The 18,512-nt window shown below is 36.2% G+C and overlaps 1 protein-coding gene across 3 annotated transcripts in view; it reads left to right on the top strand.

Annotated features, from left to right (window-relative positions):
- PIK3C2G (phosphatidylinositol-4-phosphate 3-kinase catalytic subunit type 2 gamma) overlaps nt 1–18,512 on the top strand; it is a 453,317-nt gene that overhangs the window by 167,757 nt on the left and 267,048 nt on the right. For all 3 annotated transcript variants that reach the window (XM_053556309.1, XM_053556307.1, XM_053556308.1), the window contains one exon: nt 1,835–2,023. In XM_053556309.1, coding sequence (XP_053412284.1) covers nt 1,835–2,023 — 189 coding nt within the window. The remainder of the gene's footprint in view (nt 1–1,834; nt 2,024–18,512) is intronic.

The following is an 18,512-nucleotide window of genomic DNA, read 5'->3' as shown; positions in this document are numbered from 1 at the left end:
ATATACCACGATATAAATTAGAATGGATAATATTATAAAGATAACTAAAATCAAGAGTGGGCAAGAATGTGGTGCAAATAGAACTGTCATATTCTGCAGGTAATAATGTAAAATTTTACGACTACTTCGGAAAATACTTTCAGTTTCTTCTAAAGGTCAACAACTAACATATAACTCAGTCCTATCCCTCTCTGCAGTATTTCCTAGGACAAACGAGAAATACATCCATACAAAAACTTGCATACAAATGTTTGTAGCACCTTTATTCATAATTCTCTCCAAAAGGGAACAACCTAAACATCCATCAAATAGGAGAATGGATTGCAAATCGGGTTATAGTCATACAAAGTAATAATATTCATTGATTAAAAGGTATGGACTACTGACACTCAACATTATGAGCATTTCTTAAACATTCCATTGAAGCTATTAATTAAGGAGTATTGTATGATTTCATTCACAGTAGGTTCTCAAAATGGTAATATTGACATAAAGTGAAAAAAAATCATACCAGTGTTTACCTCTGATGATGCAAAAAATGCTGTTTAACATCTTGACAGGTGTGTGGTTGTTATGCACTGTGTGCGTTTGTCAGAATTTATTGAACTGAATCTGTACCTTTCCTTTTACGTAAATATGTTTCAACATAAAAAGTAAAAGAAAAGCGTAGTTCAGTATTGGAAAAAGTTGGGATTTAATCAGAACAAAGTTGCTTTAGTAATTTTATTATGGATATTTTCTGAGAGTCTTTTGGTGGGAAAGGGGGTAGGAAAACATAGGAAAAGAATCCAATCTTTTCATTTCATGAAAGATGATTTCTTAAGTAATTGTAGAGAAACATTGGCCTTTAAGATATTTTAATATTTCTCAATAGCCTTCTCTGAGGTTTGAGCTGATTTAAGCTATATAATCACAGTGTCAGTTTGGAAGAAAGTGTTCAAAAGCCATTGTCACGTGAGAGACGTTGTTCTCCAATTGAATTGTGGCTCCAAATAGTTCTGCTGGAGAGTAAGCAAAACATAAGTCATCAGAAAGTCGAGACCCTGGTCCTAGATTTAGATCTTCTTTTTCAGGCCCCTCTTCCAGAGGGAAGTACTGGAGCATCGAAGAAACTAACCTCACTGACATTTTCACTCCAAACTGCCAGTGAACGTGTGAATTTAAAAACATAATCCAGGGATGCATAGAAATATTTGTTATTGAAGTTAACAGGAGTTTTCTGAACTCTGATGAAACCTACTCTGAAATGAAAAAATATCACCATTAAAATATACCATTTCTTCACAGACCCACTTGGATGTAAGTTGATTTGCAAAGAAAAGTTAAGAAAGTAAATGGTTATCTCTGCTCTAAATAGAATTTGCTCTGCCTTAAAGGAGACCGACATGTTGCCAGTCAAAATGGTGCTATGCCTTAATCGCTCCTGTTTATATGAAAATACACAATCTGTTTTTTCTGCATCAGTTCTATGATAAGTCATCAATATTAGGCAACCACGATTAATAAGAATTTTTCCATGGAAGGTTTATGACAAATGTGAAATACATTAAGAAAACAAAAAAAAAATGACACATTTTAAAAAGTGAAAAGTGCGAAGAAAAATAAATGTGAATGATCAGAACTGGACATATTTTTTCTACAAATGAATAAAGTCAGTGATAAATAAACTGATGACATAACCTATCAAAAGTCCTAAGGAGATAAAAGGCTTGTTTTCCAAAATAAACTAAAATAAAATTTAAAGAACTACACTAAGGTTTTGTAGTGTGTACTTACAACAACATTTATTAGTGTAGCAAACTGCAGTAAATTCGTTTCCAATCCCATTTTTCAGACTCTCTGAAGAAAAGAGAAGGTACTTGTGGTTTTATCGCTACTACTGCAATAATGAAAACTGCTCCCTTCCATTGGTCCTGGGTAGTGCACCTGGATGGGATGAAAGGACTGTTTCAGAAATGCATGTGATTTTGAGAAAATGGACGTTTTCTGACCCTTTGGAGGCACTTGGACTTTTAACTTCCAGGTAAGAATTGCACAACAAGCGTGGCGTATTACGGATTGAGAAGAAGAGTAAAAATATAGGAGCATGTAATTATTAGAATTCAACAGCTATTCTGTTTGTTCTCAATTTCAATAATTTGGATGTTAATTTTAGATAAATGTAAGCTATGAATATAAATTTTAAACAAGTCTAAGCTATAATCATGCCTCTTACATTAAATTTATAGTATAACTCATGTCCATAGTTTCTTGAAAAGCCTAGTTCTTACAGAATAAATAATAAAATAACAAAATAAATAAATGGATAAGGAAAAATTAAAATTCCAAATTTGTTACAGTTCATACAGTTCTTAAAAGTAGAGAACATTTCTTTTCCTATGGAAATATGCAAAGTTTAGTAAAATATCCTGTGTATAGTAGGTGTAAAATTAATATGATAATGATGATACAAATAAAAGAAAAATGTATCCTTATGTGTTCTCCAGATCTTCTCTCAACAATAAAATGCCTAGAGCACCCGGGGAGGGGCTGATGATATTTTCTGGTTAAGGAGAAGCATGCGGGAATAACTGATAGCTGCCTCTGGTTCAGAAAACTCACCTCTTCCTTAACTTCCCTTTTATATTCAAAGCCAAGGAAAGGAATTGTAAGTCTGTCTTGACAGCATCAGCTTACTGACACCATGAATAAAGTCTGTAGTGTCTAGAGCCAGGCAAAAAATGTGAAATTCAGATCTGTACCCTATCAGCTCTCAAGGACTGAGGGAAGGAGAAAGGTGGGAAAGGGAGGACACAACTTTCAAATGGACTTATTTAGATTTATTTACGTGTCCTTTGTGAAACTTCTAAAGCGCCTAAGTGGGACAGGGTGGAGGGCTTTTAATATACTACATTCTTGTTGTTTTTTACTGAAGAAAAACTTAGACTATTAGCACAATTATTAGTTTGTCATTCTTGAGTTGTTTAACTAATAGTTCGAAGTGTGACTATAACAACTGATAAATCTCACCTAATGTGCACATTGTGAGGGTGTATAACACGCCCCCTGGGTGAGGGGCTCTTTTACAACTGGAACTTTACCCCGGAAGTGAGAACAATGTCACCTAAAAATTTGTACCCTAATATTAATTTGAAATATAAATAAATAAAATTGATACCTCTTGAATAGACTGGTGGCTCACGCCTGTAATCCCAGCACTTGGGAGGCTGAGGCAAGTGGATTGCCTAAACTCACAGGTTTGAGACTAGCCTGAGGCAGAGCGAGACCTTGTCTCTAAAAATAGCCGGACATTGTGGTGGGCACCTGTAGTCCAGCTACTTGGGAGGCTGAGGCTAGAGAATTGCTTAAGCCCAGGAGTTTGAAGTTGCCATGAGCTATGCCACACGGCTCTCTACCAAGAGTAACAGAGTGAGACTCTGTCTCAAAAAAAAAAAAAAATTGATACCTCCGAAAGTTTTCATCCCAGTGAAACACTGTCTGCAAGAAAGAAAGAGAACACACCCAATAATGCAATTTTATACAGGTATTATTTCAAATGTCTTCCAAAGGCTGAAGTAATGAAAACATGTGCCATCTTTATTTCAGGATTCATAGTCCTCAAAATACTGTTAACATTATATTGTCACTTTCTCAAAGTTCAAAAGATATATGAATGAAAGAATGCTGCTTTATAGCTTAGATTTTCATATTCAACATGGAGCTGAATAAACCATAGGAATTCTTTAAAAATAAATTGACGGAATAAGAGAAAACATTGCCAAATTATTGATCAGACAAGGAAATTGTATCCAAACTGTATAAGTGAGGCAAGGGAGAGAAGCAGAGGTAGACTCTGCCCCAGTCACTCTGTGCAGGCATTGTCCAGGCAGTCCGCGATAAGTAAGCTACTAATTACAACCCCCACTGCAGCAGATGTTCCTGCTATCTAAATGCCCTTCAGAGGATGATGTTGAAACTACCTAATAAACTGGTAACCTCCTTGACCTTCTTTTGTCTTTGAGGATGGGCAGCCTTGCACCAAGGGCCTGTGCCAGCTTGACTTTCCCTGAATCATGAGATTCTCACGTGCACACAAACCCAACGGTTGTATAAAAGGAAGGCCAGATAATGAGTCAGTGGGCTCTGTTTGGGGGCTGCTAGTCCACTGAGTCTTCCAGCTGGTAAATAAAGCCACTCCTCTTCCAACCTGTGCCTGAGGGTTTTTGTCTGTGTTGGGCTCCTGCTACATAAGGACTCGTAACACTCAACAACAGAAAGAAAAATGGCCCAAATTTAAAATGAGTAAAGGATTTGAATAGGAATTTCTCCAAAGAAAAAATATCAATGTGTAATAAGCCCATGAAAAGGCACTCAACATTATTAGCCATTAGGCAAATACAAATGAAAACCTCTTGATATTATTTCATGTTCATTAGGATTGGCTGTACCCGAAAAGGACAAAATATAAAAAGCATTGGTTAGGATGTGGAGAAACTGGAAGCCTCATAGATCACAAATGGGAATGAAAAAATAGGGAAACCACTGGAAAAACAGAACAATGGTTTCTTAAATGTTGAACACAGAGGTACCACATGACCCAACAATTTCACTCTTATGTGTATACTTATGAAGAACAAAAAAGTGCCCATTCAAAATTCATGCACAATTATTCATAGCAGAATTACTCATAATCACCAAAAAGTAAAAACAACCCAAATTTCAATCAGCTAATGAATGGGTAAATAAAATGTGGTATATCCATGTAATATAATGTTTCTTTGGAAATGAAAACAAGTGAATAGTGATGAATGATACAGTATGGATGAACTTTGAAAACACTGTGCTATCTGAAAGAAGCCAGTTGCAAAAGCCCATGCGTTGTATAATTCCATTCACATGAAGAGTGCGGGAGAGGCAGACCAGCACAGAATAATGAGCTGCAGCCTAGGGCTAAGGCAGATGGAGGGGAATTGAAGAATGACTGTTCATGGGTATAGGCTTCCTTTTGTGGTTATTTTTGCACAAATCTGAGAACATGTTAAAAAAAAAAAAAACTTTGACTTGTACACTTTAAATGGGGTCAATTACATCTCAATACAGCTATTTAAAATTATTTAGAAAATAAATGTGAAGGCAAAAATCTATGGATCTACATAACATCTTTAAAGAATTGTTATTTAAGGGACAATTTTCTAAACCTTAAAGTGCCTTTTCTTACAAAAAAAAATCTTTCATAGAATGAAGATTGTAAGAATGCTTCATTTGCTCATTTATAAAATGAAGAGATTAGCTAGATAAACCTCAATAGTCTCAGATCCCTAATAACTAAATATAATTCTGCCTATAGTTAGTTTTCTTTATCTAAACAGATCTTGAAAATATATTTGCCTCACGTGATATGTTAAGTGTACCCATCAAATTTGTGCTTAGTGTCCCCTAGGATTATCGCATGTTAATGTCCATAAGGAAAATACTATTGTTATTCCAATTTTGCATATGGGAAGCCTGAGGCTTACAGTAGAGGTTAGGTTGTCCCAGGTAATCTAGTAATTTAAAGAACTGGGAGTGCCAGCCATGCATTCATGAGAACCTGCAGTCTTAACCACAGTGGTTTTTACAGCCTCCCTACTATATTCTAAGCTTTTTACATCAGTGGCCCCCAACTTTTTTGGCATCAGGGACTGACTTCATGGAAGACACTTTTTCCACAGACTGGGGGCTAGGTGGGTTCTGAGATGAGTCTACAAGCAATTAATTTATTATAGTCTCTGTTCAGAGAGACCATAATATCTCTGCTAATGATTATCTGTATTTGCAGCCACTCCCCAGCACCAGCATCACCACCTCAGCTTCACGTCAGATCATCAGGCATTAGATTCTCATAAGGAGCGCATAACCTATATCCCTCCCATCCACAATTTACATTAGGGTTTCTGCTCCTATGAGAATTTAGTGCCATGGCTAATGTGACAGGAGGAGGAGCTCAGGCAGTGTTGTAAGAGTTGGAGAGCGACTATAAATACTACAGATGAACTTCTTTCACTTTCCCTCCCATCACCTCCTGTTATGGGGACCTATTCATAACAGACCTGTCCATGAACCTGGGGTTGGGACCACAGATTTACATAATAAAGATATTGACTATTCTAAAGCAGTTTTTTAAAAAAGTATATGTATGTAGCAGTATTTAACTATCTCCTCATGTTCAGATGTGTCTAGTTCACGGTGTAATTTCTTTTATTCTCAGTAATCAGATTTTTGAGGTTATAGGGACTGGTTTCAAAGTACATGGCTGTTTACTAGGCTTTATTCAGCAAACTTAATTAAATCTTGATTTATTTGCATGCTGGTAAGTTCCTTATCATGCACCAATTAAGGTCACTGAAAAGACTGGAGTATTTCCATTGTACTCATCCTGTGACTCCCACTCTCAGCTTAAGTGAACTATTAAAAAACTTGAGGACAAGCTGTTTCCAGAAATGAACCTTTCAACTCCTCTAAATTCAAAAGCTGACTTTACTGAGAACAAACAGTATGTGCTTATTGAGTTGTCATAGTGAGTTCTTCAGAGATCTATATTTTCCCTCTTTTGAATAATATATCTTTTTAAAAGCTTAACCTCTTGAGAACTGGTGTGCTCCATTTCCAGTTTAAAGAGTTTTTAATATCGCTGTTTTATTAGTCCTGTCTGAAGATTCACCCTCTTCTTTTAGTTTATTTTTAGCAAGAGTCATGATGAAATTTAATTTACCTAGTTCGGGCCACAGGGTGCTAATATTTCCACTCCTGAATGCCAGCAGAGTGCCCCTGGGTACTGATACTTCCATTAGAGAAGGTGGTGCTGTCAGAACAACAGAGACCAAGGGCTAAGGGCTGTGGTTCTTGGCAGATGGTTGTTCTTTTCCTGACCCCTGAGGTACAGGCACAACTATTCAACTGCTAATAATAAACGGAAATTACCCAAGGAATTAAAAGTCAGTTCAAGGAAAGGATCCATTTAAAAATAGCAACTCTGAATTGGCATCAGAAGATTACATCAGAAGCTTAAATAAAAGTTTGACAAGGTACCAGAACTTGCCATCCCACATGATATAAAATTATTGTTTTGCAGGAATAAAAGCAATATTTTAACAGGCAGTACCTCAAATCAGTTTCCTTGGAAAAATGTTTCACAAGAATGTTTGCCCCAAAGCACCGTATTCTTCATTATATATGTGAGTTATATTAAGGCCGTTTTTGACTAGCATCGTAAATAGAAAGAATGAAATATGGCATAGGGAGGCAGTTAAAGCTTCCACATTTGACTGAATAATTAAGCAATGAATGGTGGTGTATCTTTTCTATGTATTTATTGAGCAAAAATATGTGTACAGAGAAATTGGTATGTACTGAATCAAAGAGATAAAAGAATAAGCCACAGTGACTATCTCTAAAGAACACAAAATTTATAGGGAGAAACTCAAACTAGACGCCATCATACCATGTGTTCTGTACTGTAATCAGAAGAAATGTTAACTACTACATGAGGCCCCCAGAGAAAGAGACAAATTCTTCCAGAGAAAGTGAGAAACACCACACAAAGAAATTAAATTATGACTTGAAATACTAATAAAAAATTTTTGAGTGAGGCAGGAGAGAAATGACACGTCAAGAAGGAAGACTGGTTTGTGCATGATTATGAATGATCAGAGAATGCTGAGTAATTTAATATAATATTCGAAGTGAATCAGACTGGAGTCAAGTTTGGAAAGGGTGGTTTGATTTAGGTTGTTTTGGATCTGGGGAGCCAGCTAGGTTCTGTGAACTTGCTATGGAAACCTATGAAAATTTTGTTATGAATGGGAGTCATATAATCAGATTTATGTTATAAAAGGATAATTTTGGCATTGATGTGAAGGATAGATTGAAGAACAAAGAAAATGAGAGCCAGGATGTTAGATACATAACAGATATTCAAATAATCCATTTGAAAAATGGTCTAGGACTATTAAATTCAGCAGCAGTAGAGACCCACACAGCAGATTTGAGAGCTATTTCACGGGAAAGTAACAAATAACGAAGAGAAGGAAGTCTTTGAGCTTTGTGATTTGGGACCCCCCCCCCAAAATAGATAATTACATTATTAACCAAAACGAGTATTAGATGAAAGAGCAAATTTGGGTAGTGAAGTTTGAAGAGTTCTATGAATATTTTTGGACATGTTGCATTTTAAAAAACCTGTAGGACACGTAGGAGGAGATGTAGACGGTTCTGTAGACGGCTCGGAAGCTTAGTGGAGAAAGCAAGAATTGAAAACTAACATGGGGATGGTTGGCTTTAAGGCAGTGATGAAAGCCACAGAAGTAAAAGATGTGTGAGAGGTACCCTGTATAGGGTAGATGTAGATGAAGTATGTACAATATGTGTAGAGGAAGTAGAGAGAGGGCTCAGAGATTATACCCTGGGGAAGAGCAACATTGTAAGGGCAATACAGAGCAAGAAAAACCAGGAGTGGAATATTAGTAAAAAGTGACTAAAGGTTGTAGGAGATCTAGAAAAGGGTGACATATCATTATAGAATTCCTGGAAAAGATTTTGAAAGACTTTAAAGAAGGATAGAATAGAAGAGAATTAGGTCTGAAACTGGATCACTAAATAGAATTAGGTCTACAACTGGATCAGTAAATATGGAAATACGGCAGTCACTGATAGTATTAGTGAAAGAAGTTTTTAAATGTACTTATTACATTGACAAATAATAATTGCATATATTTATGGAATGCAACATGATCTTTTAGTCTATGCATGTACTGAAGAAAGATAAAATCAAGCTAATTAGCATCTGTTACTTTGCCAATTGACTTTTCTGTAGTAAGAACGTTAAAAATTTATTCTATTTTAATTTTGAATTATACAGTACCCTAGTACTAGCTGTGGTCACCATGCAGTGAATTTCTTTCCTTTAAAAGGCTGAATAGTCTTTCATGATATAAAGATATAGCACATCTTCTTTATCCCTTTATCCCTTGATTGTTGCAGGTTGCCTCTATATCTTGGCTGTTGTAAATATTGTTGAAATGAACATGGGAGTGCAGGTACATCTTTGACATAATAATTTCAATCCTTTGGATATGGAACCAGAAGTTGACTGATGGATTATATTTTTTAATTTATTTTATTTTATTTTTAGAGATAGGGTCTTTTATGTCACCCGAGTTTGAATGTAGTGACATGATTAGTAGCTCACCATAGCTTCAAACTCTTGGCTCAAGGGATTCTCCTGCCTCATTGCCTGCCTTCCTTCCTTCCTTCCTTCCTTCCTTCCTTCCTTCCTTCCTTCCTTCCTTCCTTCCTTCCTTCCTTCCTTCCTTCCTTCCTTCCTTCTTTCCTTCCTTCCTTCCTTCCCTCCTTCTCTCTTTTTTCTCTCTCTCTCTTTTTTTTTTTTTTGGTAGAAATGGGGTCTTGTTATGTTGTCCAGGCTGGTCGAACTCCTGGCCTAAATCAGTCCTCCCACCTCAACCTCCTAAAGTCCTGGAGTTACAAGCATGAAAATATAATCTAACCCCATGCCTGGTTAGATTATATTTTATTAGTAAAGTCAGATGCTATACTTCAAGTTCCTGAAGAGGAAAAGGAGAGAAATAAATGGTTCCTCTTGGACTAGAATTTCTGATAAAAGCAAGATGATAACTAAAGTTAGAGGATGTCAGAGAAAGATTATTGAGGTTTGGAGCTTATAGGCTTGCTTAAATAAAGAAGGTTCAAGTATATTTACAAACTGAAAGAAGGATACATAAAAGGAAGATTAGAAAACAGAGAGAGAAGCAAAGTGGCAAAGTGAGATGGTCCCAGCAACCAATAGTCTGGGACAAGAGTGTAAGTGGAAATTTCATCCAAGAAAAGAAGAGTATAACTTCTTCCTTTTAGATGAAAGGCCATGAAAAATATTAATACAATTATAAATAAATAAATATGGAAATGGAAAGAAAAATTGTAGAAAATTCAATATTTCCTTTCAAAGAAGAGTGAAACCTTAGAGTGAAGAAAGCAGAATTACATAAACCCAGAGATACGTGTCTTGCCTTTGTGCACTTTTGGAGAGTTTCTTGAGTTGCTTCCAAATTTCACATTTGACAACATACACTTTAAAATTTGATATATTTTGTTCTGCCGCTTATTGAATGACCTTGGACAGGATTCCCTAACTATAAAACGGGGAGTAATAACATGATGTACCTTCTAGAATTCTTGTCTGAAATAAATAAGATTAAGTACTTATGAGAGCATTCAATAAATGCTACCAATAATTCTTATCATCATCATCCTTTTCATTGTAATTGCATTTTTAAGAGAGTTTAGTATTTTTGGATTCTTTCATTGCCAAATTTTAAATATCACAAATTAATGGGAAATATTTCATTTCTATTAAGCATAAATAATTTAAATTCACTTGTCAAAACTTATATGATAAAAGTTAACATCTTAATAATGAATATTTCCTAACTGAATGACAGAGTTTACAAAGTACTTTATGATATGGTATGTAATTTAATACACAGAATGACTTCTTTAATACTATTACTAACAATTACTGTTTTTCTCTTTTTAAAGATGAAGAAATTGAAACCCAATTTTTTTATTCATTTATTGAATGCTAGTTCATTTATTGAATACATATTTATGGCTTACTCGTGTGAGGTATATTAGGCACCTTGTGAAGGCACCCTGAAGATAGCACAAACAAACACAATTTCCCCTCATGGAATTGCAATCTACTAGACGTGGGTAATAAGCCACTTCCAAATTATGATGGTGAAACAACAGGTGATATAACAGCTCTGAATAAAAGTTACATGATCTATGAAAGCATCCAAGAAAGGAACAAAATGTTCTCTCGAAGTGGGAAATGTCTTCCTTGAGGAAGTTATGTTTGAGCCCAGACCCAAAGGATGAGTGAGAGTGAATTAGTTAAAAAAGAAGACTAAGATGGGGCGGCGCCTGTGGCTCAGTCGGTAAGGCACCGGCCCCATATGCCGAGGGTGGCGGGTTCAAACCCAGCCCCGGCCAAACTGCAACCAAAAAATAGCCGGGCGTTGTGGCAGGCACCTGTAGTCCCAGCTGCTCCGGAGGCTGAGGCAAGAGAATGGCATAAGCCCAAGAGTTAGAGGTTGCTGTGAGCCGTGTGAGGCCACGGCACTCTACCAAGGGCGGTACAGTGAGACTCTGTCTCTAAAAAAAAAAAAAAAGAAGACTAAGATGGGCGGTGCCTGTGGCTCAAGGAGTAGGGCACTGGCCCCATGTAACGGAAGTGGTGGGTTCAAATCTGGCCCTGACCCAAAAAACTGCCAAAAAAAAAAAAAAAAAAGAAGAAGAAGAAGAAGAGTAAGAGAAGTGTTTCCTGAGAAGAGAGAACTTAAATAAGAATAAGTCCTGGGATAGGAACTGCGTCTAGAAACTGGAAAAGGGCCCAGGAGCCCAGAGTCCCAGGGAGGAGTGTATGATAGAATAAAATGAACTGACATGTTAAGGTGGAACTAGAAGACCATGTTAAGGACTTCTAAACAAGACCATGTTAGACACTTTGGCCCTTATGCTAGGAGCAATGGGAAGCCACAAATGAGTTTAAGTCAATGAATGGTTTGAACATCTGTTAAAGATCACTCTGGCTTCTGAATGAAGCACAGATACGGTGAAGGAGGCAAAAGCAAAAGATGACTTTCCAGTTAGGAACAATGGAAGAAGACCAGATATCAGAGAAAGGCAGGTCACCCCAGGAAGGTGGCGGTGGTGATGTATAATGAAATGGACAAAATGAAAAACATTTAGGAGTAAAAAATAATGGAATTGAATTGGGAGGGACAGTGAAGAAAAGCAGCGTCAAGGATTCTGTCTTAAAGAAGTAGGTGAGAATGGAGACATTCATGAAGATGGGGTACACTAGATGACATGTACATTACATGTATTTATCTTATAGTAGCCTTTTATTTTATTATTTTTATTTATTTATTTATTTATTTATTTATTTTTGTTTTTGCAGTTTTTGGCCAGGGCAAGGTTTGAACCCGCCACCTCTGGCACATGGGGCCAGCACCCTACTCCTTTGAGCCATAGGCGCCGCCCAGTAGCCTTTTATTTTTTACACCTATTATGCCATGAATTCATAGGAAATAGGTTCCAGCATCTCAGGCTCCTTTCCATTGGTGCTGACAGAGTGAGCTTCTCTGAATGGAGCAGGCTGGAGCTTCAGTTGAAGCTGGGCACCTTTCTCTTGGGCTTCCTTTTTTCTGATCATTTTCCTTTGGGCTTTGAAAGAAGCTATCTTAGATTTTAGAGTGCTTGATATAATCAATATGCACGTTAATCCTGTTGGGAAGAATCTTGCCTTTGTATGTTTACAACAATACCAGCAACATGCTGAGTAAACCTGTAGACTCTTCCAGTCTTGCCATGGTAACAACTGTGGGGCATGCATTATGAACTGTGTCTATTCCCTTAATGTCCACAATATCACTTTCTTGTAGATGCACATATATATGGCCAAAAGAATGACTCTAAAAAGCCTAGAGAACATGTATTGGGTGCCTCTCCTCTTTCCCTTGGTGTTCATCATTTTGATGAATTACTGGAAGATGATGTCTCTGGCCAAAAGGTGACATGTAAATTTTAGAAAAGTCTTGTTATTCAGGTTGGGATATGTTGGCTTTGAGGTGTTCTTTCAACTGCTGAATTTACAGATCTGAAGTTCAAAAAGAAATCTAAGCTAGAGACCCCATTTTGAAAATCATCCACAGAAGAATGGGAATTAAGTCAAGAATATAGATGGATTTCCTTAGAGACAGGGAGTATAATTAAAACAGCCTTGATATTTAGATTCATAATCCTTTATACTTTTCAGAAAATCATGCTACTTTTTCATGTAATGTTTGTTGTATCCAAACACAATATTAATATGGTTCTTTCAATACACCACTGACTTCTTATCACTGACTTTTTAAGTTTGTCTATAAGTAAAATCAAAGTGTAATCATATGTGAGGAACAAAATCAAGAACTATTTGTCAACTTTAAGTTGTAATTTTAACTCACTAATACCATGACTATATGTTAACTCTTAGTATCTATGTGTGAATCTATAAATTATCTATCAGGAAATAGATCTGTACAATTTCTATGTCTCCTTAAGTCTAAGATTTATTATTATTGATAGTCCTTTTGGATTATAATTGAACAAGTGTCCCAGTCTGATTACACAAGTTTCATTGTGTATTTCTGTTAATACATTTAGAAGGCTAATAAATAATATTCCCAAGCTAATCTTGTGATTTTATGAAAGCGAATTTGGTAATATCTACACAAAAAAATCAAAAGTTTTTGCTAGAATTACTATAGAAAGCCTATGGGCTTGCTGTTCTGGATATTTTTCAGTTCCACAAATAAAAAGAAGTCTTGGTAAACTGCTTAAACTCTCAGAGTTTGAGTTTCTTTATCTGTATAAGAAGAATATTGAACTAGATCTCCAAGTTTCCTTGGGTTCTAATATTCCGTAACCATGTAAAAATCCTTGAAGGAACATGACTTATTCAGTAGATAGAGGTTTACAATCATCTTAAAAAAATCTTATTCACCACTTTGCCTAGAAAAAAATTTCTTCTGTCACATCTGATCCTTTGAGTACTAGAAAAATAGCAAAAATGTTCAGATTGACATTTTTTTCTTCCAAGCTAATGCCACAGGCTCTATGTTATCAGATTCAAAACCTGTTGGAGAAACACTTCTGCATTTCTGATCATTTTCTAATTCTAACCTGACATTGTGGCTATTAACTGTGAGTAGCAGCCTCATGGCATATTCTGCATGAATTCTTGCTGTGCTGTTCTGGAGTCCTGACATTTCCATTACATTTTTACATGATCTCAGATTTCTTTGCTTTTCAGTTTATTCAAAGTTGCTTTTTTAAAAGGTCAACATTTGTTACATTCCATTTGGCTTTTACCTATCACTTCAACAGTTCTTTGAGTAAGACATTGTTCCTCTGTGATTTTTTTTTTTTTAACTAGAAAAAGAAGAACAAATGAGAAAAGCAATGCTATGGAGAGAAAATAAGAAAAGAGTAGAAATGATGAATAAAAAAGCCACATGGAAGAAAGTGAAGGACACATTTTTCTGTTGAAATTTTTTTTTTTTTTTTTGTAGAGACAGAGTCTCACTGTACCGCCCTCGGGTAGAGTGCCGTGGCGTCACACAGCTCACAGCAACCTCTAACTCTTGGGCTTACGCGATTCTCTTGCCTCAGCCTCCCGAGCAGCTGGGACTACAGGCGCCCGCCACAACGCCCGGCTATTTTTTGGTTGCAGTTTGGCCGGGGCTGGGTCCGAACCCGCCACCCTCGGCATATGGGGCCGGTGCCCTACTCACTGAGCCACAGGCGCCACCCTTCTGTTGAAATTTTATTTTATGTCTCCACTGGCCTTGTTGAAATGTTGCCTAGATTCATTCCTAGAGCCCTCTGAGATGAGAGAGATTATAAGTACTTGAGAAAAAAAGATGAATAATGACACCTTCCAAGTCTGAATGTTGGTTAGATGACTTTTGAGCCCATGTGTGCCCTGGGAAGAGAAAGTGAGAATATTGCTGTCTAAAATATCATTTGTAGGGTGGCACCTGTGGCTCAAGGAGTAGGGTGCCGGTCCCATATACCAGAGATAGCGGGTTCAAACCTGGCCCCAGCCAAAAAAACTGCAAAAAATAAATAAATAAATAAATAAGATATCATTTGTATTTGTCACACTCATTCACTCCTATGTGTAGAGTGCAGTTTTCTAGGGACTTTGTGTCTTACAGTATTGCAACAGATTTAATGCAGAAGATAAAACAATCCAGCTGTCTTTTATTGAGACAGACATTAAGGAGATTGGCAAAAAAATGTAAAACATTGTCTCTAATCTCACTAAATATTCTTTGTTTTTGAAAGCATAACTATTATTTAGAACTATATTATCTATATTAACATGTAATGGGTTTATTATTGTTATTTCAAATGAATGACTACATAATTTTTATATGCCCTGGGTTTATTTCCAATATGGTAATTATTGATAGATGTAATTTCCACATAAACAAAATCTCTTTGGAGTCTTTAATAATTTTTAAGAATATAAAAGTATCCTGAGATCAATAATTAGAGAACCATTGCTGTCAAATACTAACCACTGATCAGTTCTTACCTCTACCTCCAGCCAAACAGTTACCTAAATACTCAGCATTCTTCCTTTCCTGCACATGTAAGCACTACCATTTCAACTTAATCCTTTGTTTGACCCTACACTTTATGTTAACCCTACATTTTTGGCAAGATATACAACTGATATTTCATTGAAGTTCCTTTGAAAAATGTTTATCTTGAAGTTACCTTAATTTTACCTAATTTTGTTGTACCTTCTGAGTTTTTAGCCATGTGTCCTAAATTTCATAATAGGTAGAAACTTTTTTTGCCTTACCCATCTCCCAACGAGTAATGAAAATGAAATTCGAATGACCGTTATCTTTTTTATATCTCAAACCATATCTCCATTTCATGATCTATTTTCCGATAAGGAAGTTTCTCATAAATGTAAATAAGTCAGGAGCCTAGTTGACATCAGCTTGATGAATATTCTAATAGTACTTTCGTTTTTCTCTCCAATACAAAACATAAGGTCCACTTCCCCATAATTAGTATTCTCAAGGTTAACAGAAATGTTTAAAAGTATTTCATGGTTTATGATAAACAGGAATTATATGTGTATTTTCAAGGAAATCAAATAAAGCATGATAACCTGGCTAGTGGAAAATTCAAAACAGGTTGGAGTACTTCTGTTACATATGACATTTCAGTGTGTAAATATCACACCAATGTCAGAACACAAATGAGTAGCCCTTACCTACTGAGGGGCGAGCTACTGAGCATGAAATGCCAACAACTGTATCCCAAAAGAATGTTTAAATACTTTCAGATAATATTGCAGGGAAGAAATGTCAGGATCTATGGAACATATTTGTCCATTGATCTATACCTGAATTCAGGGGCTCTGAAAACGTATTAGACATAAATTCTCAGGAAGACCATCAGGTTAGAGGAATAATCTAAAAAGTGGGATGTTTGCTCTTTCACACAGCAACGTTCGCTCTGAAAAGGGCATGTAACACAGAGCTTTTTTCTAGTGCTGGCAAGGCATTTGCAAATATTCATATGCATTTATTAATCAGTTGTATAAACCTTACATTAAAAAAGTATTTATTAATTTGTTTAGTAATTAATGAAATTTTCATACAGAAAATTTGAAAAGATTTTAAAACTAAGCTTAAAAGAGAAAAAATCACCTAAGAAAATTCCATTCAGATAGTCGGTATTAATATTTTCATCCTTCTCATCATTTTGTTAAACATATTAAGAAAATATACATTTTTAAAAAATGGAATTATACTATATAAATATTTTGTAATATTTTCATATCATTAAGTATTCTTTCACTACTTTCAGTGACTGCATATATTCCATCGTATGGGCATAGCGTATTTAACTTAACGCTTTATTTTTAGACCTTTGTGTTATTTTTAATTTTGTTTGCATACACATATATTCACACATGTCTCTGAGCGTAGCCTTAAAATAAATTCCCAAAATTTATATTATTAGAGCAAGGAATAAGCACACTTTGAAGGCTTTTGTTTTTTCATTTTTGCACTTTAATGCATGTTGTCATATATTGCCAGGGATGTATGAAAGAGCGCATGTTCCAGAACTTTAGTAATACTGCCGGAAGACATCCTTTTAATGTGGCCAACTTTTCTTAAAATAGTCCAGTGCGAGTTATGCTTGCATATGCTTTAATGTCAAGTTAGGCTTTAGTCACATCTCAGGATGTCTTGTGGTTAGTTTCATAGCAACCTCTCTTTTAATTCCTTCCTGAACTTCAAGTGAGAGTAATGAATAAGAAGGAAGAAAAATCCTTTCCATTAAAGGACAAAAATATTCTTCCCAGCATGTACACATACTGATACAATATATAATTTTCCTTTTGGACTATACTGCATAGGTACTGTATTACTAGTTGGTTATTTTCCTGATCTTCAAAAAAGTACAGACATCTCTCACTTTCCTGAGCTTTGCCTTATTGTAATTCTTTTTTTTTTTTTTTTTTTTTGCAGTTTATGGCCTTGGCTGGGTTTGAACCCACCACCTCCAGCATATGGGGCCGGCGCCCTACTTCTTTGAGCCACAGGTGCCAGCCCACCTTATTGTAATTTTTACATTCTGCTTTTTCACAAATCGAAAGTTTGTGGAAATCTTGCTTTAAGCAAGGGTATCAGCATGATTTTTCTAATAGAAAATGTTCACTTCATGTCTCTATGTCATGTTTTGGTAGTTCTTACATCAAACTTTTCATTATGGTTCTATTTGCTGTGGTGAACTGTGATCAGTGATCTTTGGTGTTACTATTGTAATTGTTTTGGGGCACCCCAAACCACAGTGGATGGAAAACTTAATCAACAGACATTGTGTGTGTTCTGATTGCTCCACCAAACCAGCTGCTCCCCCATCTCTCTCCCTCTTGTGGGCCTCTCTATTTACTGAGACATACCAATATTAAAATTAAGCCAATTACCAACCCAACACTGGCCTCTACATCTTCAAGTGAAAGAAAATGTTACACATCTCTTACCTTAAATCAAAAGGTAAAAATGATTGAACTTATTAAGGAAGGGACATCAAAAACTGAGGTAGACCAAAATCCTCACCTATTGTACCACACAGTTAGCCAAGTTGTGAATGCAAAGGAAGAGTTCTTGAAGGAGATTAGAAGTGCTACCCCAGTGAGGACATGAATGATAAGAAAGTAGTACAGGCTCATTGCTGATAGGGAGGAAGTTTGAGTGGTCTGGATAGAAAACTGAACCAGCCACAAAAGGTCCAAGCTTAATTCAGAGCAAGGTCCTAATACTTTTCCATTGTATGAAAGCCGAGAGAGGCAAGGAAGCTGCAGAAGGAAAGTTGGAAGCTAGAAGAGGTTGGTTTGTGAGATTTAAGGCAAGATGCCATCTCCATAACTTAAAAATGCAGAGTGAAGCAGCAATTGTTGCTCTACAGATTGCAGCAAGTTTTCCAGAAGATCTAGCTAAGATTACTGATGAAGGTGTGTACAACACCTTATGAATATGACAACAACATAGTTTCAGTGTAAACCAGACTGCCTTTTATTGGAAGAAGATGCCACAGCTAGAGTGGAGAAGTCAATACGTGGCTTCAAACCTTTGAAGGACGGGCTGACTCTCTTTTTAGGGACTAATGAACTTGGGGACTTTAATTTGAACCCAATACTCATTTACCATTCTACACATCCTAAGAGCCTTCAGAACTGTGCTAAACCTACCGTGTCTGTGCTGTATGCATAAACGAAATAAGAAAGCCTGAATGACACCACATCTGTTTACAGCATGGTTTACTGCATATATTAAGCCTACTGTTGGTACTTACTGCATAGAAAAAAAGAAATTTTCTTTCAAAGTACTACACAG

Source organism: Nycticebus coucang, chromosome 12, assembly GCF_027406575.1.
Source record: "Nycticebus coucang isolate mNycCou1 chromosome 12, mNycCou1.pri, whole genome shotgun sequence".
NCBI classification, from domain to species: domain Eukaryota; kingdom Metazoa; phylum Chordata; class Mammalia; order Primates; family Lorisidae; genus Nycticebus; species Nycticebus coucang.
The sequence above is the reverse complement of the archived record's forward strand: the minus strand, read 5'-3'. Positions and strand labels throughout refer to the sequence as shown.